This window comes from Tachypleus tridentatus, chromosome 13, assembly GCF_004210375.1.
Source record: "Tachypleus tridentatus isolate NWPU-2018 chromosome 13, ASM421037v1, whole genome shotgun sequence".
NCBI lineage: Eukaryota > Metazoa > Arthropoda > Merostomata > Xiphosura > Limulidae > Tachypleus > Tachypleus tridentatus.
In genome coordinates, this window is record NC_134837.1 from 240016531 (window position 1) to 240042563 (window position 26033).

At 33.5% G+C, this 26033-nt stretch overlaps 1 protein-coding gene across 1 annotated transcript in view; it reads left to right on the plus strand.

Moving 5' to 3' along the window:
* The window catches only part of LOC143239090 (nephrin-like), a 159484-nt gene that overhangs the window by 89754 nt on the left and 43697 nt on the right, over window positions 1-26033 (plus strand). Inside the window, exons 3-8 of the mRNA XM_076479904.1 lie at window positions 1582-1703; window positions 2513-2570; window positions 3655-3807; window positions 4965-5132; window positions 9608-9898; window positions 25023-25234. Coding sequence (XP_076336019.1) covers window positions 1582-1703; window positions 2513-2570; window positions 3655-3807; window positions 4965-5132; window positions 9608-9898; window positions 25023-25234 — 1004 coding nt within the window. The remainder of the gene's footprint in view (window positions 1-1581; window positions 1704-2512; window positions 2571-3654; window positions 3808-4964; window positions 5133-9607; window positions 9899-25022; window positions 25235-26033) is intronic.

The window sequence follows — 26033 nt, forward strand, 5'->3', positions numbered from 1 at the left end:
AGAATTTTATTTTTATACGAACTTTGCAAAAATATTGAAAACGACCACGCACATACATATGTGTGTTACAAAATACTTAAGTATTTGAAGTTTTATAGCTTTTCTTTAAAAAAATATTCTTGATAAACTTTGAAATTTTTCTCAAAAATAAAATTATAAAACCAACTGGATTTTTTAATGTATGTTATTTGGAGTGAAACGCAAATTATTGTAGTTTTGAAATCACGCCAATATACCGCACATTTATACATTAGGCCTAACCCATTGAAGAAATCGATTAACTATTAGAGTTTTTGTTTTTGTTTTATTTCGCACAAAGCTACTCGAGGGATATCTGTGCTAGCCGTCCCTAATTTAGCAGTGTAAGACTAGAGAGAAGGCAGTTAGTCATCACCACCCACAGCCAACTCTGAGGCTACTCTCACCAGCAAACAGTGGGATTGATCGTAACTTTACAACGCTACTACGGCTGAAAGGGAGAGCATGTTTGGCGCGATGGAGATGCGAACCCGTGACCCTCTGATTACGAGTCGCAAGCCTTAACACGCTTGGCCATGCCGGGCCCTTAACTATTAAAGATTAGTAACTTTTTGTACACTGATACGTTATGTGTTTAGGAAAATATTTTAACATGAAAACAAAATAAAACCTTAATGTTTTACTTAATTTGTATTCTAAGATTATTATTTCATTCTAATTTTACTAATATATTTGGCCCGGCATGGCCTAGCGCGTAAGGCGTGCGACTCGTAATCCGAGGGTCGCGGGTTCGCGCCCGCGTCGCGCTAAACATGCTCGCCCTCCCAGCCATGGGGGTGTATAATGTGACGGTCAATCCCACTATTCGTTGGTAAAGAGTAGCCCAAGAGTTGGCGGTGGGTGGTGATGACTAGGTGCCTTCCCTCTAGTCTTACACTGCTAAATTAGGGACGGCTAGCACAGATAGCCCTCGAGTAGCTTTGTGCGAAATTTCCAAACAAACAAACTAATATATTCATAAATATTGAAAATTTCTCTTTATTGTGTTAGAGTTAATCACATCCAGCTAAAATAAACCACAAAAATAATAATTTGGTTGTTTCCAAAATACACTTACAATATCGTATAACCCTGGAATAGGATAAGTGACAACTTATATTTTCAAAACATGATAGTTAAACACAAATTAAAAAAAAAAAAAGAAACAGATAGATTAGGCTTATGACACGGAAGTCATAACGTTCGACATTTAAGGGCAACTTTGCACTCGAGACCTCACAAAAAGCTCAAAATCAGTAGAAACAGAAGAAGGTTTGTTTCACTAAACACTGCACGTTAACTCTCCTTGCATCAGCGGGTACCAGCATCGATTCTGATATCACGATATGGAGACACCTGCTCGGTTAATACTTCTTTTGAGGGATTTATGTCTTTTACTTTTTCGTCTCAAGTATTATTAAAATGCATCAGTGAAAAAAAATTGATCAGGTATAAATGAAAAAGGGTTTATAAGCTTAAAAACGGATAGGATACGTCAAATTTTGAATATATGATTTCTCAAGCAATATGTAATATGTACTTGAAGTAATTCTATTTTTATAGGTTTTGATCCAGCTATTCCAGGATTTAGACGGTATTCGATGATGATAGACAAAAAAGAAGGAATTTATAACCTTAGAATATCAAACACAATGATAGAAGACGAAGGGAAATATCAGTGCCAGGTAATAACTGTTGAAAAGGAAAAAAAACTTAGACACAGGTAACTTCTATGACAGACGATAAGAAACTAAAAAATTGTGTAAGCGTAGCTGCAGTATTTATTTATATTTATTTATTTATATCTTCATGAAATATCAAGTACAAAGGTTTACACGTATCTATGAAATACGTTTGAAGTCGCGCTTTCACTAGGATATGTATTTCGAAGTAATATATAAATAGTTAATTTGAAAAAACGTTTTGATAATTATACAGATCATCTAGTTCACAACATATCTTGTTAATAAAATTAACTGTGTTTAATGTATTCATTCACCAGTTAGCAAATACGACAATAACATTAACATATTAGTGATGGAGATATTATATTTTTGTTACATTTTATTCTAAAATATAAACGAATATTACAATTCTTAATTTTTCATTATGTTTGTTTATCTGTTGGCTTAATTTTAAGTTTAGGAGCTTATAAAGCTAAAAATGGGTTTCGATACCTGCCATGGGCACATCATAGAGAACCCTTTGTAAATCTTTGCACTTAATCACAAAAATATATTTACTTTTATGAAAGTGATGTTTGTGAAAACGTACCATTACGACTACAGACGTGTTGTACAATAACAAGTAAATGATGTTTAAAATAATGATTAATTCCAAGCAATACGTGTATAAAATAATCATATTTTAAAAATATGTGATATTGTCGAAATACTAAATATATTAGGTAAACTTCTAAATCGAAATATTTTTCAAGTGACACACACACACGGATATATATATATATGTCTGTATTTATACATTTATATTTCAGGTCGGACCAGCTCCTGACGAAGGGCCGATAAGAGCTGGAGCACAACTTACTGTACTAGGTATGACCAATGTTTTCTGGTTTGTGTCGTTAAAAGTTTTCAGCTACAAGAGTGAAACAACGGCTGCATCTAGCATTGATCTGAAATTGAAATGTCTTCCAAAATTGGGTAGTATTTGTTGTATAGTGTTCGACCTATAACTGTCACATTTAATTAACAATAATAATAAAAGAAAGGCGTTTCTACATCACTTTGATATTTTTAAATATACTTAATGAATAATGATGCTTAGGGGCTAGGCTTTTATTATACAATAACAGTTATTTAACTTATTGAAAATAGTATAGTAATTATCTAACAGTTTAGTAATGATAGCCCTATGGGGTTCAGGCTTAAGATTGTGTAGTTGTGACAATAAAAAAAACAATATAAAATAAACAATGTATAAAAAGCATGTAGCCCTTTGTGTAAGTTTATGTTTAACTACAACAAAGATAATATAGTAAACTTGTTAGATAAAAAAAAAAAGCTTAAGAAAAGTAAATGTCCATCTGTTGTAATCCAAGTGGTTAACGAATGTGTATTTGAAGTATCACGGTTCATATCTGTTGTTTTTCGCACGTTTTTTTTATTGCTACAATATAAGAGTAACAATGATGTCTCAAAATTCAGTCACACAAAAGTAGCCCAAGAGATAGCGGAGGGTGCTATGGACTAGTTACCTTTTCTCTTGTCTACAACTAACATTAGGAGCGACTATATGCCAATAGATAGATCTTGTGCGCAAATTCTAAACTAAGCAAAATTATCTGGTCCTTCAGTTTAAAACTGGAGAAAACTGTATACATATATTTATTACAGCTTTGCGTGAAATTTCTAAAACAACTCATCTACTCCAGATTTATTGTTATTGATGAACACTAGCTATATTTTAAATTGTTTTGCAAATTTCGGGTGAGGCATTAGTAATTAATGTAAAAAGAAAGTTTAAATTATTTATATATATATACATAAAGATTATAATTGATAGTTTAATATTTACAATGGCCGGGATCAAACTGATTGATGCATTAAAATTGTACCGTTCCGCTTGCCTCAATTTTTAAGAAGATTTATTTCCCATTTCTCGTTCTTTACGTTGTAGTTCCTCCGAATGAGTTAACTGTTAACGGTAGACCAGGTCATGCAGTCCTTCGAATAAAGGAAGGGGAACGTGCCAATTTAACTTGCAGTGCCCGGCGTAGCAAGCCATCATCGCGGCTAAAGTGGTATCGTAACAGGGTAGAACTGATTCCTGGTGAGTATCTTGTTATCTTTTCCATCTACGTGCTCTCTCCTACATTGGGTGTGAACCTTATCTTGTTTGGGTGTGAACTTTATCTTGTTTGAATTGCGATTGGAAAGACTGATATAACACGTCTACAGTCTTCATTCCCAGGTTCAATTAAGGTAATGAGTTTGAGTTAACTCAGATGTTATTGATGGGAGCATGTACTGTATCTTGATATGGCTTTATCTGGTCCATAAAACATTAAAGGTAAGCATTGTTCACAATTCTCTGTAGACTTTTTTTTTGACAGTATCATTATAGAAAATTGCCATAAGAGACGTTATATAAGATTATGCACTTATATTTATTAACATGTAAGATAAGAAAGATAACGAACTTCACTGTTAGCTTGTTTGTCTGTTTGATTAATTAGATCAATTATCTAAGTATACAAATTGATAAATTCCGCAAACCTGAAAGTTTTAGCCCTCTTTGTACAGTTAGTGCGTGATAACATAAAATGTTGTGTAAGTTTGGGTGACACATAACTGAAACTTTCTTGTCGCAGCGGAAAAAATATAAAAATAAACTTGTGAAGCTATAACGTAAAATTTTTTTCAGAACATTAAAAATAATATGCAGTAAACTATAAAGTGTAGTTTCTATTGAAACTGTTTCTTCCATAACCTTTCACAGAGTTGTAACGACAGACTATTTTAATAAGAATATTTATTTTTTTATGTTTATATTTCAGATTTGTTATAAATATGATTTAGAAAAAAGAATAAATAGTAATTTGGTTCAAGGTATTGTGTATGTCTAACATATGATTAATACGAAATAAAGAAACTTTGTTGTCTTTAAGAATTTGTAGTACATATTGGAGAGGTCTACGCATTTCGACAAAAAATTTAGAAAAAACTAACCCTTTTGCTCCAGATAATTATAATAGAACTGATTTTTGTCGGGCGCAGATAATCGATGAACCATAAAGCACCAAAAAACCTTATTTTAATCGACGTTTCGCCCTTACTCTGAAAAAGCCGCAAAGGCGAAACATCGGTTAAAATGTCAGTTTTGAAAGTGTTATGGACAAATAATATAACTTATTCAATGAATTTATTTTCACAACATGCAAAGTTACTTAACTTAAATCTAAATACTGTATCTTCTACATTGCATAGAAGCTGCTAAAACGTTTACACGTGAAAGAACAGAAAAACTACAAACGGTGCTGAGCACTTTGGTATTGTATCCCAAAATGGACGATGATGAAGCAACTTATATATGTGAAGCTGACCACCCAGCACTGCCTAGTCCTTTGACGTCATCTGTTACCATAAGTGTCCTTTGTAAGTTTCTCTACTTGCTCAGTACTCATTTAAAACTACAGAAAATGCGAAATTAAGTATTTGATAAATTGATTTCTAGATGAGAGTACCGTGAAGTACTTTAACATTATATATGCTTAGTTTAATTTTGAAATAATTCAGTGAAATAATATTGACTTTTAACGGATGAAATAATGAACAAATATTTTTAAGAGTTCAAAGTTTTCATATATTTTCCTTTTAGAAAGCACAATTTATGTAATGCAGACATAAGTGAACTACTGCATATTAGCTTTAAAACAGTGACCCAAAGTTCAAACATTATATATATATATATATATATATATATAATCATAGTGCGATATTATATCTTATAAACTTAAGAAGAGAAATTAGCTAATGTCCATGGCCAACCTTTAAATATCTTCAATGTTTATCATAATATCATAAGTAATGTAACAATAGATAAACAATTCAAAGGAATAATAACTATATTTGTAATAAATAATATTGTGAAAACGAATGAAAAAATATATATTTTATATTAGTTTCGAACATTTATTATTGAAGAACATGTTGAGCCATATTCTTTTACTTTAAATACTATAATTTGTGTTTTTGTTTATTTTTCGAGTTACAATATGTTCAGCTTTAATTTTGAAGTCCAAGTGAACTGTAAGTATGACACCATTGCTTAAAATGGGTTACGCAATTGTTTCATTACTTTCAAAGAAACTGAATTAATGGGTGTATTATCATATAACATAATTGTTCTCGTTTCCATTGTAATTGTAGATAGTCATTTGTCTTTTACATCTTCATGTAACCTTTCTCATTGAATAACTAGAACTGTTTACATTTTAACATAAGATATAGCAATGTACTGTTATCTTGCTACTTTAGGGACTACATTAGGGACACATTGTGATGAAACCGACTCTACTTTATACCTTTTCAAGTAACAAGTTTACTGAAACACTGAGATAAAAAACATATAAAATATACTGACCAACTGCATTAAACTAACTAATATTTGTGGACCTCTTCTCAGTAAAATATCAAGTATAGAATCATACAAAAGATAAACCAATCAAAGCGTCCAACCAATTTTTCATTGTGAGTTATCTGTATTACGTGCTATTTTACGAACCCATCTGGTACATTTCTGGATATACCACCAGGAGGACAAGCGACACATTGTTATGGAGCAGCTTATTTAGGGTACTAATTATCATTTGTTTCATGAAGAAATAGAATTTTGCTTTTAGTCAATTTATTTAGATGTTTAAAAAATGCAATAACTTGGATCTTTATTCTTATCATACTATAACAGGATTCTTCCTCATATGATACAAAAAAAAAAAACTTTTCATCACGCGATGTGCAACCCCCAACTTAGCGAAATTTTATCCTGTGTGCATGTGTATTTGTAATAGGGGTGACGTTTTTCCCGTTTTACTTCCGTTTCCCGTCACGGATAACTTTATTTTTCTCCATTCAGGCAGCTGAATTTTCTGCGCGTAGTGGAGCAAAACGAAGGTGAAGAAGTCACACTTAGATTCGACCTGTATTTAGTTATAAAACGATTAATACCATCAGAAACAGTTTTGTATATCAGTTTTTCAAGTATCTACCGAGTATTTAAGCTAAAAACTGTCATTTGCGGCCAGAAATTTAGAAAAACTGGGGAAAATGTTCTTAAAGCAGTGTTATTTTGTTTACAAACAGGAAGGGTGAAGATATGACGTCATAATACGTCATATGCTGACCTAATTGTTTTTCACAAATTCAAGAGTTACAAAGCTTGAATAGCGTCATTACTATTAAGCAGCATGTTACCTTTGCACACTGCTCACCAATAATTAAATAAATAAATGTCTTTTCTCTTTGGACAAGGCAAAAAAGAATTCAACAGAGATTTGCACTGTTATTCCTACCAATTGCTTTTACCCCAAGTAAGCACTAACCCCACGTGTAATCGGCTACTAATTACTAATTGAAATATTCATTATACAATTTTTGTACATATCAGATAAAATATCACTTTAAAAAGTTAACATAAATATATTACTGACTTCATAGTAAAAGTTAGTTATGCATTAAAGAAAAACAGCAGTGGTTTAATTAAGTTATGAATAATGTTGATAATCAAAGGATTGAACACTTTTCTGACACTTATCTCTGTAGTTGCATGCCACTTCTGTCTGACAATATATGTCAGTAGAGCCTATTAATTTTGTATTTACTAGAAAAATTATTTATTTACGTTTTACAATTGTAGAATCTGCTAATCAAAATACTTGATAATAATTTTACCATGTGGCAAAACCTTCTCATACATTATGTATATAAATATTCTTTGGGTATAAATAAAACCTGTTGGGTATTCATAGCTGGACTTGATACCTAAGGGTTTGTTTAACTTGCATCAATATTGTAAGATATTTTTGTTATATAATTTCTTCATACTTAAATGACTGACTAATCGGGCCCGGCATGGCCAAGCGCGTAAGGCGTGCGACTCGTAATCCGAGGGTCGCGGGTTCGCGCCCGCGTCGCGCTAAACATGATCGCCCTCCCAGCCGTGGGGGCGTATAATGTGACGGTCAATCCCACTATTCGTTGGTAAAAGAGTAGCCCAAGAGTTGGCGGTGGGTGGTGAGGACTACTGTCTTCCCTCTAGTCTTACACTGCAAAATTAGGGACGGCTAGCACAGATAGCCCTCGAGTAGCTTTGTGCGAAATTCCAAAACAAACAAACAAGACTGACTAATCACGTTGTGCGATATGTTGAATCATTTGTGATACTTACACGTGCTGGCCATTTCATTAGGAAGTATAGTTAATAATGGGCTTAGCCACCTTTTGGTCATATAACAGCCATTATAAGACAGGGAATACAATTCTCAATGTATCAAACGATATCCTAAGGGGTTTTATTTATTTAGTCATTAATATTTTACGCAATTTCTAGAAGAAGAGTGGTAATGTGCGTTTCAAGCTCATTCCCCAGGTTCTCAATTGGATTGAGATCAGGACAATGTGGTAGCCATAAAATATGTCAAAATCTTAGTCATGTCCGTCGAGCTAAATACGCTGAATTTCGGCACGAAGGATGGAAACATTGCTGTTCTAGAAGTGTACTCCTTCAGAGTTCGTATGACACATGTTGATAGTGATGTAAGCTGTGGCATTCATTCTGTCTTCTAAAGGGACCAATAGGCTTAAGGAATGCCAGAATATTATTCTCCAAACCATGATTTCACCATCAGAGCGTTGGACAGTTGGAATCAAACAAGAAAGTGAGTTATTTTTGTGGATTTTTCCAAATCTGTATTATTTCAACTGTGGAAAAGAAGAGAATAAAGCGTGATTCATCGGACTGCATCGTTCTTTTCCAATCCGTTTTAGTCCAACGTATCCTCTCAAGACGTTTCGCAATAGGCATTTTATTCAAGTTTCTGATAAAATGGCCAATGTTTTACGGTATTCTTTTTTGGCACCCGTTAGACATGCATATACTATGATGGCTTTTTGAAACCTGTAATATCTTTGTGTTTCCTCATATATTTTGACTGAGTGGAAATGTTCTTGTCATAGTCATTCATAGATCAACCTATTTTCATACGCAGCTAAGGTCAAGCTCAGGTTCAAATGGATACGCAGTTCCTAATAAAGTAGCCAGCCAGTGTTCATAACCAGTGGAAATAACATAAATATGAAGTTGTTCAACCGCATCATTCATTTATGTTACAATTTTCTCAGTCGTAAACCATATTATATAAATTAGATTTTGTTTTACTGAATACATCATAAAACAACGGCATTATGTTGTTATTTAAAATTCGAAATATTAGAAAAAAATGTTTTTATAAAAGAGTTTTATATAAATCTCAACAGATTAAATTTTAAATATTTACTTAACAATTCTAAAAAGAGTTAAGAAATGTAAGACAAGATAATGAAAACCAAAAAAATGCTAAAAATACGCGTTGTTGTCCATAGTTATTTTATATTGGAACAGAGCTTAATTTAGTTTCATTTTTGTGACTTTTTTACTTATTTGAGATATTTTCAAGTAAAATAAAACTTTATTCTATTTGTTAGATGTACAATTCATATGTACTCAGTTATAAAATTTAACTTAATAATTTTTTTTGTTATTCTTACTCTAAGGTCTCCCTGGTAATGTAATTATAAAAAAAATAATTTAAACTCACTTTGGTGATTTTGTGTTAGTTGAGAAATTTAAAGATAAAATAAAACTGTTTTATATTCACCAGCTATACATTTCATATCTACTTACATATTAAAATTTGAAATAATAAATATTTAGTTTGTTTATGGGTAATCCAACTGTATCATCATTTTGGTGATTTTGTATTATTTGAAAAAAATAGCAGATGAAATTAAACTGAATTACAATCATCAGGTATACATTTAATTTATTAAAATTTGACACAATAAATATCTATTTTGGTAATTCTTCCTCTTAGATCTTCCTGGGAACCCAGTCATAAGAGGATACAGAGAAGGTGATATTTTGATGAAAGGAGATACTCTTTCCCTGTCTTGTACTTCTAAGGGTGGAAATCCTCCACCTCAGTTGATCTGGTATAGATTTGATCGTGTGCTGGACACCACCTACACCACTCGTTCAAGTAAGACTGTCAACAATCTAAGGTTTACAGTCGCTGCTTCCGACAACAGAGCTGTATACCGCTGTGAAGCAACTACCAGCCTTATCAATCAACCCATGTCAGCACTTCTTACGCTTTCCGTCCATTGTAAGTTCTAATAATTCTTAATCATCTTCCTCACACTAAGGTTTACACACACACTATAAACAGTCTCTGATACTCTGACGTTTCGGATATTCGAGTAAAGCAATATGTCGGCTACCTGCTTAAAATCTCTCTAAAGTCGTATTAGTCGTATTGTCTATAAATGTCGACGAAGATATTCAGTTTTTGCATTTTTACCTTACCAGTATTCTTCCATTTGAATTATGTCAGATTTTATATAGAGGATTCTCTTAAAAAGATTATCAATTTTCACGCTTAAATTTACACAGGCATGGTTTTACTATGCAATTACTTTTCTTTCTATCACTCAAACGGGAACCTAACCTGAAATTTATGGAGTATGATTTGCAAGTACGTATCAAATGTTATTTTGGTGAAGCTACTTATTTGCGGATCGTTGCTCTAAGAAATTCGAGGGAGAGCCTTTTGAGACTTTCAATTCCATTCGTGTGCTGCCTGCAGAAAGATGGAATGATTGGATAGCCGTAAGTAAAATGTCGTTAGCTCTGGTGATGAATGTCCAACCAATTCTTCTCAGGGTTGCTTCACCCTTTCCACTTTCTGTTTAGACTAAATTTTCACAGATTCTGGTGGTGCTATTCGGGATACCTTTGTTCTGGCGGTAACGAATTATCTGAACTCTTGCTAGTTAGGACCTATTCATCCATAGTTGTTTTGTGATGTACCTTTTAGGCAGTACCCGCTTGGCTGTTCTGTAAGTGGAAGATGTGGAGCTGGAATGTCCAAACTGAAAAGAGCAGAGTCACAGTAATTGAATGTAATACCTCAATAAAGAGTCTTCCTTGCAGGTACTGCTGGTGTTCAGCAATACTGCTAAGGTTTTTGAGGCATAATAAGGCCTTAGTGGAAGAATATGAGATGCATTTCAAAATAAAAAGTCTTAAATAGATGTGTTGTATATTTTAAATATTCTATAGTTCGGTAGCACTCATATAGTAATACATATTTTAAAATGACGTGGGTAAGAATTTAGAAGAGAATAAACAGGTGATCATCAGCTCTATGTCCTGGTCCTACTTTAAGTATATTGATACATTTGGTTGTCTTAATTTTAATGTTACTGGTATAATTGAGTTGATTGTCAAAGATTACCCTTAACTACTTCAGTGTTTCTTTCAGGGAATGGCTTTCCTCATCATCGTACCTATTGCTGAGTGTGTCCAGCATGGCTTTGACTTTGGCAGGATTGATGGAATTTCCTGTGTAATTGCATAATAATTTGTTTGTCCTGCTAAGAAATGTTTACATTCTCCTTTTTACGGCAGCTTTAGTTCAGCCTCTATTGTACCATAATGTCATTAGAAGAGGTAAACACATAGCAACTGGTTAGACTGTCACTTTTGGTTAGACCCATGTAATAGATGCTGAAAAGGACTGTTGAGGAGGATGATTCTAAAAGAATATCAGCATTAGACGTGATACATTTTGATTGCCAGTTTACATACTTAATTGTTAATATCTTGATAGTTTGAGCAGCTGTTACACACCTAACACATGATACACTGATGCTTTTTCTGACCATTGGGACAGAAATAATGGGTGCTAGAACGCCATTGTACACATCTTCTAGATCTGAAACTACTGAGGAGAGGTTCTTAATATCTTCAAAACTTTACAATCTATCATTCATTATTTCAGCAGCAGTGGCCAATACTTCTGTTCCACATGAAAATCACATAATGATGAGGGTAAGGTACGTTCAATTTGATAGTCAAGCCTTTTAAATACAGCCTTTTCTGGGATATTGACAATTATATTTTATATTATATAATGATGACTCAATGATATTTGATACAATATTAAAACTTCAAGGTCTTCTCAACAACATCAGTTCATATCAGCTCACGGTGGAAATGCCTTCCTTATACATGTAGCTGTAGATCAAACAAAAGTATTTTAGATTGAGCCTGTCTTTTTTCTTGCTTCTTATCGTGATAAATATATGTGTACATAAAGGTACCATACTCATAAAACAAATTATAGTAGTACTAATTTGGTTCTTGGACCAACTATAAGTTTGTTGTAATGCTAGAATGAAGATCTTGTAATATTGATCTTGCTTCACATTTTAATGGGTTTCATGCCTTATACCTTTGATGCTGATTACCTGTAAGTAGTGTAAAATATATTCATTTCTTTCTCTATCTGAAATGGATCATGTATAATCCATATGGACTTAGCCTGAGCTCGATTGAATGCCTTATCAGCACCATTGTACCATCAGTATTGGGATATTCCTTTGTCATAAGATATTATTTTTATTTTATTCAGTGATGAAAAGACGTTTAAGGTTATGCTCACTGCCAGAGAGCTGGAAATCATTAGCTTCTAGGTTTTATTAAGACCACTGTGGGCTTGGCTTAAGGGTTTAAGAATATTTTGCATATTGTATAACAACTGTAAGTATTATGTACCCTACGTCAAATTGTTATGAGACTCAAGGTAAGATTAGGAAAATCAATAATTATGCAGAGTCTTTTGTTGCATTGGTGCTCAGTAGTTCTTGTTGTCTCACTCGTATGTCGCAGCATATAATTGGATGATATAGTATGGAAAGCAGAATATAAATCTTATCACTTATTACTGTTTCCAGCTACATTCTGGATAAAAGTCCTGACACTGATGTTTTATACCAAAAGATGTGCAAGAGTGTTGTAAGATGTATTAGGAGAAACCTTCTAATTTCAGCAGGATATGTTACCTTCCATGTATACAGTGTTGACGTAGTATCTGGGTAATTTATGTCTTGTAATGGTGATGGTTTCACTGAAAATTGTGTAAAACCATCCTTTTGGATCAACATATGGTTAGAAGTTGAAACCAGTGAGATTGAGTTCCACAATATTATGAAACTTAAGGAGCTTCTCCAGACAGTAGTTGTTTTTACTGATCAGTTTATCATTGCAGTAAGCTACCATAATGTCGCACTATTGGAATATTGTACACTGTTTTTGGTAGTTATGATCGAGTTGCCAAGCTTCCAATGTTGTGTATCTATTTCTTATCACTATTTATTAAGACTGTTGTAATATCACGTTGTTGTGGATAGTGCTGCACTTCAGTTGTTTAAAAAAATGTGCATATTTCTACCACAAAAATATCATATACATTTAACCATCAAAGATCTATGTTTATTGTTATATAGATTTGGATTAAGTTTTGTTACTTTATGGCAAATATATCATTCTTCCTTTCCTCTCTGTTTGTTCGTATATTATAACATCTCCCTGTCTACTGCTGTTAACCGTCTGACTTTTATATTACTTTTTGTTCAAAACCACATAATTAGTCCTATAACATACATAGTCATAGGGAGTTTCAGGAATTCAATAACTGCTCAAGAAGAAAGGCAGCCAATCACTCCAATAATTTTCTCACGTCTTTCAGCCCCAATCGATTTTTAAGCTAAATTTCATAAAACATAATTAGAAATTTAAATACATTTTCTCTGGCCGTGTTCTATATAACTGGAAATTGTTTTGTTTTTTTTTTCTGTATCTTAAGCATTTCATTTGTGAATCAAATATTTAAGTACTTAAAACCACAGTTACTTTAAGTACCATACAGATTAATCTTTACTGGGACGGTGAGCAATTTTTAGTTGTCCAGTGAAAAACTGTATGTAAAATTTGAAAATTATGTGAAATTAAAAATTTTAAAAATGTCCAATTTAATTCTACTTGTAAGTATTTTAGAATTGTTTGCTTGTTTCTTTCAAGTTTATCACAGAGCCACACAATGAGTTAACGTACATTTGTGTATAGCTACGAAGAGGCTCGCTTATACGTAATACATTCATGATAGAAAAATGCTTGTTTGTTTGTTTTTGAATTTCGCACAAAGCTACTCGAAGGCTATCTGTGCTAGACGTCCCTAATTTAGCAGTGTAAGACTAGAGGGAAGGCAGCTAGTCATCACCACCCACCGCCAACTCTTGGGCTAGTCTTTTACCAACGAATAGTGGGATTGACCGTAACATTATAACGCCCCCATGGCTGGGAGGGCGAGCATGTTTGGCGCGACCGAGATGCGAACCCGCGATCCTCAGATTACGAGTCGCACGCCTTAACGCGCTTGGCCATGCCGGGCCATAGGAAAATGCTAATGAAAGAAGTGAAACAAAAGATTCGTATAAAATAATGACATGTAATATTGTAATAAATTTCCTATAATTAATTTAAAACATAAGCCGCATAAAACATGTTTACTGTAGAAAATATTAGCTTGTTTCAAAATTATACTTAGGATAAAGTAATTGAATAGTGTATAATAATTTTGATAAGAATAACAGCAAAGTGCTTTTATGCAATAGTTATATCTTATGCTGCACTAAAAAAAGTGATAATAAACTTCTTTATTATTAAATACTTGTTGTTATTTCTCACAAAGAGCTTTTTGCATTATCTCGTGAAGAACAACATTTAAGAATTACAACGTAACCAAATTTCTAATTTATGGATTACAAGGTCACCAAAAACCAATAAGAATGATTATTTGACTACAATCCTATCAGCAAAAACATTTCAGAAATACATTTTAACTAGATTGTGTTCTTCTAGTTAACTAATATTGTAATCCTATCAAAATATTTTTGACCAAACATTATCCATAAAAACAACTGCTTCTTAAGTCGTTCAACTGTTTTCCTTATTTTATGGATGTTAAAAGCTGTAAAATGAATTTGTTGACTTTTTTTTTTAGAACATATTATAGTGCCCACAATACTTGAATATCTTTTTGTCACGGCCCGGCATGGCCAGGTGGTTAAGGCGATAGACTCGTAATCTGAGGGTCGCGGGTTCGAATCCCCGTCAGACCAAACATGCTTGCCTTTTCAGCCTTGGGGGCGTTATAATGTGGCTTAATAATCAACCCCACTATTCGCTGGTAAAAGAGTAGCCCAAGAGTTGGTGGTGGGTGGTGATGACTAGTTGCCTTCCATCTAGTCTTACACTGCTAAATTAGAGATGGCTCGCGTAGATAGCCCTCGTGTAACTTTGCGCAAAAATCAAAAATAAACAAATAATCCTTTTGTTCTTATTTTTTGTTTCAAAAATTGAATAAAAAACATGTAAAGTGATAATACTTACATCAGTTAGTAGAAATTTGGAGATGCACAGAGCTCTGGCCAAAATCCATTGAACTGTTAGAGAACATAAACATTTCTTTAAAAGTTTTATTGTCTTTTATGGAAATAGAAAGAAGGATGTTATTATATATAGTATGATAGAACTTTCTTTAATAACTGAAATAATCATGACTTTCTTTCTTTCAGTACTAGTTTAGTATATATCGTTATCCAGGTAAATTATTTTCTAAGTTTTTATGCAGGTGCTCCATGTAGAATGACATTCAAATACTAATCATTTTACTGAGGGATATCTTGCAAACTTCAGTAGCTTAAAACTCATATAATGATGGTTATAAGTCTAAGGTCATCAGAGGAATATAACTCATCACTTTTTTTAGTCAGGGGTCTTTCCAACCTGTAAAAGTTTTACAGAACAGTAAGTGACATAAGAAGAGTTAGATTCTGATATACCGCACTATTAATATGTATATGAATTTGCGCAATAAATCAAAATTCTATTTGTCTTTATCCTATGCAAATGTAAACACATCTACAGTCATGTGAAAAATTTAGGACACCCTATGAAAGCCTGTGTATTTTTGTAAGATATTTGTATATATAGATATTTAATCTCAATTATAACAATACTGAGAAATTATAGAAATATAACTACACAATTAAAACTAAAAAAAGACTTTTCAAGATCTTCTGCAAATGTAATTCTACAAAAATGCATATTCTAATTGAGGAAAACTTAACACACCCCCACATTTATTTATACTTAAAATGGCTCAACTCACACACAAGTGTATCACACCAGGTGCACATTTTAGAAGAGCGTTACTCAGCATTTTGATTGAGGCTTGCCTTATGAAAACCACAGACATTTAGTTTGGTGTACTCCTGACTGTTGAAGTGAGAGTGAGCACCATGGTGATAACAAAAGAGCAGTCTGAAGCCTTCAGAAAGAAAATTGTAACAGCTTATGAGTCTGGTAAGGGATTTAAAAAGATCTCAAAAGATCTTTAAATCAGCCATTTCACTGTTCGGAAATATTCAACAAATGAATGGCTTTCAAAACAACTGCCAACATGCCCAGGTCTGATCGTTCAAGCAAGTTCACCCCGAGAGCAGACCACAAGATGCTCAAAGAGGTCTCTAAACACCCTAACATGTCATCACGGGACCTACAGCAGGCTTTGGCTATTGTTGATGTGAAAGTGCATACCTCTACAATCAGAAAGACACTGCACAAATTTAACTTGCGTGGGAGGTGTGCAAGGAGGAAACCTTTGCTCTCTAAGAGAAACATCAAGGCCAGAATGAAGTTTGCCAGAGAGAATGTAGACAAAGACCAGGACTTCTGGAATAATGTTCTTTGGACAGATGAGTCCAACATTGAATTATTTGGACACCAGAACAGAGGACATGTTTGGCATAAACCAAATACAGCATTCCAGGAAAAGGACCTCATACCACTGTAAAGCATGGAGGTGGAAGTGTCATGGTTTGGGGCTGCTTTGCTGCAGTAGGACTTGGACAGCTCACAATCATATAATCCGCCATGAATTCTAATGTGTATCAGAGGGTGCTTGAGGATCATCTGAGGCCATCTGTACGAAATCTAAAGGTGAAGCGAAACTGGACCCTGCAACACGACAATGACCCAAAACATACCAGTAAATCCACCAAGGACTGGCTGAAAACTAAGAAATGAAGAGTCCTGGAATGGCCGAGTCAAAGCCCAGATCTTAATCCCATTGAGATGCTGTGGGATGACTTGAAACGGGATGTACATGCAATAAACCTCTCAAACATCTCACAGCTGAAAGAATTCTGCATTGAGGAGTGGGGCAAACTTTCTTCAGACCGATGTCAGAGACTAGTAGATGGCTACAAGAAGCGTCTCACTGAAGTTATTTCAGCCAACGGGGGTAACACTAGCTATTAGGGGGTAGGGTGTCCTAACTTTTTCCTTAGTTAGAATATGCATTTTTGTAGAATTACATTTACAGAAGATCTTGAAAAGTATGTTTTCAGTTTTAATTGTTTAGTTATATTTCTATAATTTCTCAGTATTGTTATAATTGAGATTAAATATCTATATAATGAAAAATGTTAGAAAAATACACAGGCTTTCATAGGGTGTCCTAACTTTTTCACATGATTGTATATATGTATATATATATTTGTGTTTTCGTGATGTTGGCGTGTGTAGAAAAATCTTTCATTTTAGCAGCCAGTAAAAGTCAATAGAAAACTGTAGGCCATCCAACAGGTTGGACTTTTGCAATCATTGTGAATAAATATTTTGTTTATTTGTTTGTTCTTTCTTTTACCTTTCGATTACATTTCTTAAATTTGTGTTTCGCAGACAATGTTGAAAGCAAATTTATTGTGATATTAGACTTCGTCAAGCTTGGATATTCAACGCGTGACAACATTAGATTTGGAACGTGATATGATATCGCTATTACGTTATTGGTATGATATTAACACTAATGTGCTTAGATCAAGTACAAGAAAAAATGTGTTTAATAGCTTACCTTCCTTCAGTGAACCTTAACTGTGTTAAATTATTTTTAAAAGTAAATGAAAACACAGACAAATTGCATTATCGACGATACAAGGAGAAACTGGAAATCCGTAACAATAAAATATTTTCAAGATTAATCAAAAATGTATGTTTGTATGAGTGTTTTCTTATAGCAAAGCCATATTGGGCTATCTGCTGAGCCCACCGAGGGGAATTGAACCCCTGATTTTAGCGTTGTAAATCCATATACTTACCGCTGCATTAGCGGGGAGCAATGAAAAATAAAATATGTTGCTGTAATCGTGAGGTTTTGTTTACGGAAGAAGAGTTCTTTCGGTGTTTAACTTCTTAATTTCAGTGTTTTTTATGAAAATTTTGAAATGCAAAGAAAAACGAACTAACTTGGGAAATGATTGAAGGGAACGAGATTAAAATACTATTGAAATGCAAAGTAATAAAATCTGTGAGAAATGAATTTAAAATGGAAAAATTGAAACAAGTAATAAAGAAAACATATTGTTTTTAACAATCGAGTTGATATACTAATTTCTGTAAAACAGCCTAATACACTGTAGTTTTGTTTTATGTTAGAACTGCTTAGGTTTTACAACATTGGACGATTTGTTGGCATTTTCTTAATATTACAGCAGATAAAAACATTTCATCAAGGGTTACGAAATACACAATAATAACTCACTTAACACATGAATGGTATTTCTATGTCACTGCATATTAGTCTCTTTAAGACTGGTTTAGCGACATCACATAGCCACTTCCGTAATAATCCAACTGAACTAGTTTTCCTCCTTCACAACGTTCTGGTTCTTTATTGAATTTTAGTTTTATTTTATATTCGTGAAGAAGTCTCTTTGGTAAAGCCTTTAATCCTACAAACATAAATGAATATTAAAACTAAACTCTGTTCAAACAAAATATTAAGAGAATAATGCTCGTTAGTTGCTACAAAGTTGTCGCTCGAATTTATTCAGTAAAGAAAGCGTTAATTTTATTTCACATTCAGCTCTTTCATTAGACACATTCATCTACTCAGCAGCGTCTGGATATGTCATTTTCTTACTTTGCGATGACAAGAAAATCCTCCCAATTAGACAACACACATATCAATAAGTAGATTTGATGTGGGGAAAACTGTTGTAAAATTCAGTTATTTGGTTGGAAAAGTGGTTCACGAAGTAAATAAACCATTAACAGAAACATAGAACATTTCTTATATTTTGATTCTAATGAAATGCTATAAAAGATGGTGTGCTGTCCAAAATTAATCATTAACACTACATTTAATCTTTTATGAATCCCCATAAAACTCCTTATTCTAAGGTAAATACATATGCTAATATATATGTATATATAAGATCTAGATTAAATCTAAAAAATTAAAATTCTTGGAATGATATAGTATAACTAAAAAGGCCAATATTTATTAGTGAATACGGCATGTCTCCGCTACGCCATTCCAATATGGCCTATTTGAACACTAGAAAAGTAATCAAAAAAATAAAAATAAAAATTGTCTATTTATTCTTGCTTGACACCCGCAAGAAGGTATCTTTGTATCAAATGCCATGAACATTATTTGACATATATATGAATATTTCACCAAACCCAAATTGTGCTTTCTTGGCTAAAAGTTGAGCAAAAGACAAACTTTCCAAAATTGTCTACATTTCTGCTGGGAATTGTAAGAATAGTATATTTTTACCAAATTCCACGTAAATTCACCAAAATACAGCGGAGTAACTGTTAAAACCCTAAAAGTATACCTTTTGTGGCATCTTGATCCACATTTAATTATTAAAAATTGGTAAGATAAACAATTTTTGTTTGTCATAGCTTATTGTCTATACAAAAATACCTTTGTACCAAATTTCGCGCAGTTTGGTCGAAACAAGGCAAAGTCACTGACCAACTCTGAGAATTATTTATGTTTATTTAGCCTTAGGATCCTAACTTGAAATGCCCAAAAATGATTGTATCTCCCACTTTTGTATGTATATGCATTTGACCTGTGGAAACATATAACAAACCCATCGTAAACTGGCTGAAATACAACGGAACAATTATTTTAAAACTAAAATTTTGCTATTTGTGGCATATTGAGCACTTCCTATAATTACAAAATTTATTACCGTAAATATGACCTAACAAGAATCCAAAATATACATTTTGGGGTTGTTTTATCTTTGATCCCTTAAAATGTGATTTAAAAAATTAAAACGACATGTGGACGTATTAAACCATGGTATAGTTCTATCAAATCAATCCATTGAGAAATCATTTTGGTTTCGTTTAAATTTCGCGCAAAGCTACACGAGGGCTCTCCTCTAGCCGTCCATAATTGAGCAGTGTAAGATTAGAGGGAAATCAGCTAGTCATTACCATCTACAGCCAACTCGTGGGCTACTCTTTTCCAATGAATAGTGGGATTGACCGTAAGTTTATAACGTTCCCACGGCTGAAAGGGAGAACGTGCTTAGTGAAATAGAGATTCGAACCCGTGTCTCTCGGATTATGAGTCGAGTATCCTAACCACCTGGCCATGCCGGGCCTTATGTACTGTTATACGTCTAAACATTAACTGAAGACTAATGCTTTAACTGCTTTAAATCACAGCTTTGTATACGGTGATGAATTATTCTTTCTCATTTTGTGCAAATTAATGAATTTTAACAACAACAATATAATGTATGTTTTTATTTTACAAATTGTTAAGTTGAACATGAAAACTGTATTAGTTAGGCGTCACGTTTTCTGTCAAATAAAGAACACAGGCCGACTGTGCAAGAACTGGTATTCGAATTTAATTTATTCGTTCCAGTAAGTTTTATCAAAGTGAAAAATAACACGTTTAATTGGTATTGTGCTGACAATCATTGTGATTAAGATTTACTTCAAAAATTATTTTGTATGAGACAGATCTCAATCTAATGGTATAAGATTTAAATCAAATAATTTAAGTAGTAAATATTTAAGGTTACTGCATACTAAAATATGTTGTATTATTTTAATGTGATCAGAAAAAAACGCATGTTCACTCTAATAGGAATTAAACTGAATATGTATCGTAACTTATTTGGTTTTGAAACATGTTGATATATTTTTATAAGTCAGTACCACATGGTACAAATATTTAAGTTTCAATTAGTGTTAGACAGTAAAAATGCTCGATCCAAAATCAATAATATATGATATAATAATTAAATCTTCAATGAATATTAAATAAAAAATATCTAAGCTTTATTCGGTACTATAAAATATGAATTGTTAAATTTTAATCACTACCGTATTTTGTTAATAGAAGTACTTCTTAATTTTTTTCCATATTCTTAGCATAATAACATTGGATCTTGTACTAGGTAGCCTATCATTTTGGCTATTATACGTCATACATAGTTGGTAACAATAATCACATATAAAAGTAGTTGTCATACTAAACACACTTCATATACTATAACATAAAGAGGTATATACCATTTTAGTTTAAATAGCTGTTGATGTCTTTCTAAAATTTCAAAGTACTGTAAGATGTATAAACAACGAAACCAGACATTATTGTTTACGTAATGGAGGAATCGTAATAACGAACGTGTTTTCATTTTGAAAAAAATACATTCCTTTCTTTCATGGTGATGGACAAACATTGATTAGGTTTCATATTAACATAAACGCTCATATTGACGTTCGAAGTGAGCTTACGTGAAACCTTGTACATAGGCTGTTAATCGATTAAAAGATAAGCAAACCGCGAATAACAAAAAAAAATCCGATGTCTCAGTAATTTTGCTTACTGTTCACAAAACCTTCAAAAAAGAATTATTATTTACGAATATATTTGTAACATTAGAATATATAACAATTCCCAGCTTATCTCTCAGGTTCTATGACTTCTGCCATCTCTGAAAGCAGCACTAATAGGGCTAGGCTCTGAAGAAAAGCTGATTATCCCTGTATTAAATAACGTAAAAGCCTTTGTTGACGTTGGTGAAATTCAATCGATTAGTGTCCTCTTTTGAAGCTGAAACTTAGTATCGATTTTATGCTAAGATATTTATGGTATGTAACCAGTAGAATAATAATTTAATAAAAACATTTTTTTCTAATAGTTTTATTAAATTTTAGTTAGTTCGCTTTATAAGGAATCTTCAGGGAATACAGAACTTGTGTTTTAAACAGTGATAGGAGTTGCGTAAAATCCTGACATGGATTTAGTAAAACTAAAGCTGAAAGTTACTTGTACAGTTCAAACACCAAAAGTTTATCATGGACTTCAACCTTACACTTTTTAGTCTACTTTCAAGCAAAATAGTGGACAAATTATTGTGTAAACATGTGGATTTTTGTGTTGATATATTTTCCTTGAAGTGACAATTTATTCAAAGAATTTGGAGTTTTTCTTGTGAAAACGACAATTAAACTATACAAGACAAATTTTGTTCATGTCTAGTATGTGTTATTCATTAATTGCTTATCTGTTGTAAAAGTACAGGAAATGGCCATTATTCTCTTAAAACTTTGCTTTTGTAACCTGCATAATAGTGATATTTCGAAATTAACCTATTTTATATGTAAAAACGGGCAAATTTGAACGTTTTCGTTTACATAAGGTCTGAATAAAACAACGTATGAAACAAGACTTACATGTATTTATAGTAATGTTACACCAAAATGTTTAGAAGTGAGTAGTTTTTGGAGATTTGCGACTGTAATGTAAATCACTTTCATGTATAAGTCCCAAATATAGTCTCCCATCATGATTTCCTTATACGCTCTTTTATAGCGCCGTTCAAAGTCCAGTATATCTTGGTGGAAGAGCTCGCCTTGCTCCTCTGAGTATACTCCCATGTTCTCCTTGAATTTATCAAAATGAGTGTCAAGGATATGAATTTTCAGGGACATCCTGCAGTTCATTTTGCCGTAGTTTTTCACAAGAGCCTCAGCCAGTTCCACATACTTTTCGGCCTTGTGATTGCCCAAGAAGCTCCGAACCACTGCGACAAAGCGGCTCCAAGCTTTTTCTCTCTTCATATTGAGCTTCTTGGGGAATTCTGTGCACTCCAGGGTCTTCTTTATTTGTGGTCCAACAAAAATACCAGCTTTGACGTTTGCCTCAGACAGCTTAGGGAAGAAGTCTCGAAGGTACTTGAAGGCTGCAAACTCCTTATCAAGAGCTGTGACAAACTGTTTCATAAGACCCAATTTTATGTGCAATGGTTGGAATAACACCTTCTAGAGGTTCACTAGTGGCTCACACTTGACATTGTGCCTCCCCAATGTTGTGGGCCAGTGCTTTCTGTTGTGCGCTGCGGTGTCCCTGCTGTTTCAAAGGTAAAGATAACAAGGAAACTTGGAAAAGCCTTCTTGGAGACCCATCAGGAATTCCACCATTTTGAAGTCTCCAATAATCTTCCAGCCATACGCATCATACTTCAAGGCTTCTAGCAAGGTCTTAACGCTGTTGTATTCCTCTTTGAGATGCACCGAATGAGCTAGGAAAAGAGACGGATACTTTTTCCCGTTATGGAGCAGAACAGCTTTGAGGTTTCTGGATGAACTGTCAATGAAGAGGCGCGACTCGTTCGGGTTACAGGCAATTCCAATTGCCTGGCTCAGACCGGATACATTGTGGCAGAAGCAGAGGCTGCCTTAAAGAGTAAAGAAGCCTGAAAAATGTCGGTGACGCTTCCTCTGACTTGCGACTTGCGCACCTTCATCTAAAAAATCCAATTCCTTGAGCCTAGATGTTAAAAGCTTGGCATTCGACTCTGTCAGACCAAGATCTCTGAACAAGTCATTGAGGTGTCTTTTTTTGGTTGGGGTAGTACGGGTTTATCTCATCAGCTGCACCTCTGAAATTGTAATCTGGATTTTCAACGTCTACCTCCTCTTCTGACCTGCTGCCCTCTTCTGAGGAAAGCTGGCTGCTTTCTCTCTGGCGGAGTGAAAACAAGGAGCTCAGGGTATTGTGGCATTCAAGCGATGGATGATGGAAGGTCCGGATACATGATAGCGGATGCAATCTTGCCAGCCCGACGTTTGGAAGGGTCCACCATGCAGAAGTAGCAATTTCTTGAGTGGTCAGTGGGTTCACATCAACTTCTTGGAATAGCGAACTTTGTGGCTCTCTTTTCCCCTCTTTACCATTCTGCAAAAGAGTAAAATAAAATTTTTATTATGAAAAATAAATTTATTACATCAAAAAGTAATGAGTAAGACGTTCATGGAAAATATTTTAAATGTGATATTTTTCTATACTATTGGAAATTAAAAAATATATTAAAATATATTTAAATTTTAAAAGGTCCAAAATTGATATCATATAAAATCTTACTATTAAAGCAAGCAAAAATTGTCCGTCTTACCTTCTAAAGGTTTTTGCAGTGCTCACAGGTAAAATGAGGTGCCCAGGGTTTGTCTTGATCCCCGATAGCATGCCGAAATATGCCTTGTAGGTTTCACACATTTTAGCAGATGCTGTCACAAAGTACTTTTCGTTTTTGTCCTTATAAATTGGCCACATACATAGCAGAATGCGTCTGGAGAATGCATGTAGCTACTTGATGCCATCTCTGATGAAATCAGATAGATCTATGTGTTCACTTAGACAGTTAAAACAAAACCGAAGTGATGAGTGGTGAGCAACTGTATATATATTGCTATGGAAAGTTCTAAAAAAATTTAAAAGGTTCTTGAAAATTATCGGAAGTTCTACAACATTCTAGAAATTATTGTAAGCTTTACAGCATTCTAGAAAGTTCTTGAAAATTTTTGTAAGTTTGAAAAATTCTATATCACCTACTGAGCACTGAATCTACCTGGAATGTTCTGGAAAATCGGTAAATTTGAAAATTTCATTATCTATGTCACAAAAGCAAAGTTTGAAGACAAAAATAGTTTTTTTTACCATTTAATTTAAGCATAAGCAATTGAGAAATAACACTTCTTGCACAGGATCAAGAAAAAGTTAAAATTTTGTTACGTAGTGTTATATGAACTAGACAGCAAATTTTTGCAAAACTACAGATAAAATTATTTCCCTTGTTAAATGCTACTGAAGTTGAAATATTTATTTTGTATATATTATAATATTCTACATATTCAATCTCGACAATTTTTTTAATCTCTGGTCACACTATGTGTGACGATGTGTTAACGTATCTTTTCGCAAATGATTAGATTAAAACTGCCTTTTAATCAGACAATCAAAACGTTCTTTATAATTGGAGTGATATCTCGAGACCATGACTGCTTTTTGATATCAAATTATATAAATTTACGTAAGATTCCATTCACTTCCTTGTGAAGTTTCAATTTTTGAACAAACATGATCATTACTGAAATAATAATAAATTATAGAACTAAAAGATGAGTATGGTTCAAGCAGTTCAACTTATTGTGGAGAAACATTGCTCAATTTTCTATAACAAAAAATTCTCAGAAGGTTTCATCTTATTCTGAACTAGATCTTCCCGAAAAGATTTATTTAGAAGGGCCTTCAAACGCCAGGAGAGGAGATACTATTACTGTTGCATGTACAACATCTCCTAGTAACCCACCTGTAGAAGTGATTTGGACAGTGGATGGAAAACCTGTCACCAGTGGCGATTATGTTACCGAAAATGATAGCAACGGATGGATAATCACGTCCAACCTAACCGTCACTCTCACCAGGCAGGTAAATTCTGCAGTCTTATGAGAGGCATATCTCTAAGCAAAAAAAAAATATTCTTTTCTTGAGGTCCTACTCTTTGTTTATTAGCATACATTTAGATTTTATAAAATACTCTATGATAGTTTTAATTTAAAGTAAGCACCAGGTTAAATATTTTTATATAAATAAGTTTAGAAAGAAAAGAACCGAAAGACACTTTACCTTCATTATTAAAAACAGAAACGTTTTGAATTTTGCGCAAAGCTAAACGCGAGCTATCTTACACAAGCCTTCTCTACTTTAGTAATAAAAAGGTGTGTATGAGTGTTTTTCATATAGCAAAGCCTCATCGGACTATCTGCTCTGTCCACCGAGGGGAAACGAACGCCTGATTTTAGCAAAGTAAATTCCTGGACTTACCGTTGTACCAGCGGGGAACAGCAATAAGAGGAAAGCAGTTAATCATCACTACCCATCATCAGTCCGTATGTTACTCTTTTTACCACTGTATGGTGACATTGACTATTACATTATAATGCATATACAGTTGAAAGGGCGAGCATGCTTAATGGATTAGAGATTCGAGCGCAGGACCCGCAGATTGGAAATCGAGTGTCATAATCACATGGCCATACTAGCCCCATCCCAAAAATAAAAGCAGAAAGAAACATAGAAGTATAAATGTCCAAGGATAATAAGTCCATTTTGACAAAACGACCAACGTTTCTGACTTAGTAGAAGTTAAATGTTTTTCTTTTTTTCAATGATACAAAGTTCATTGTCAAGCTTTACCTTTTTGCGGTGCACCATAGGTTTGGTAATT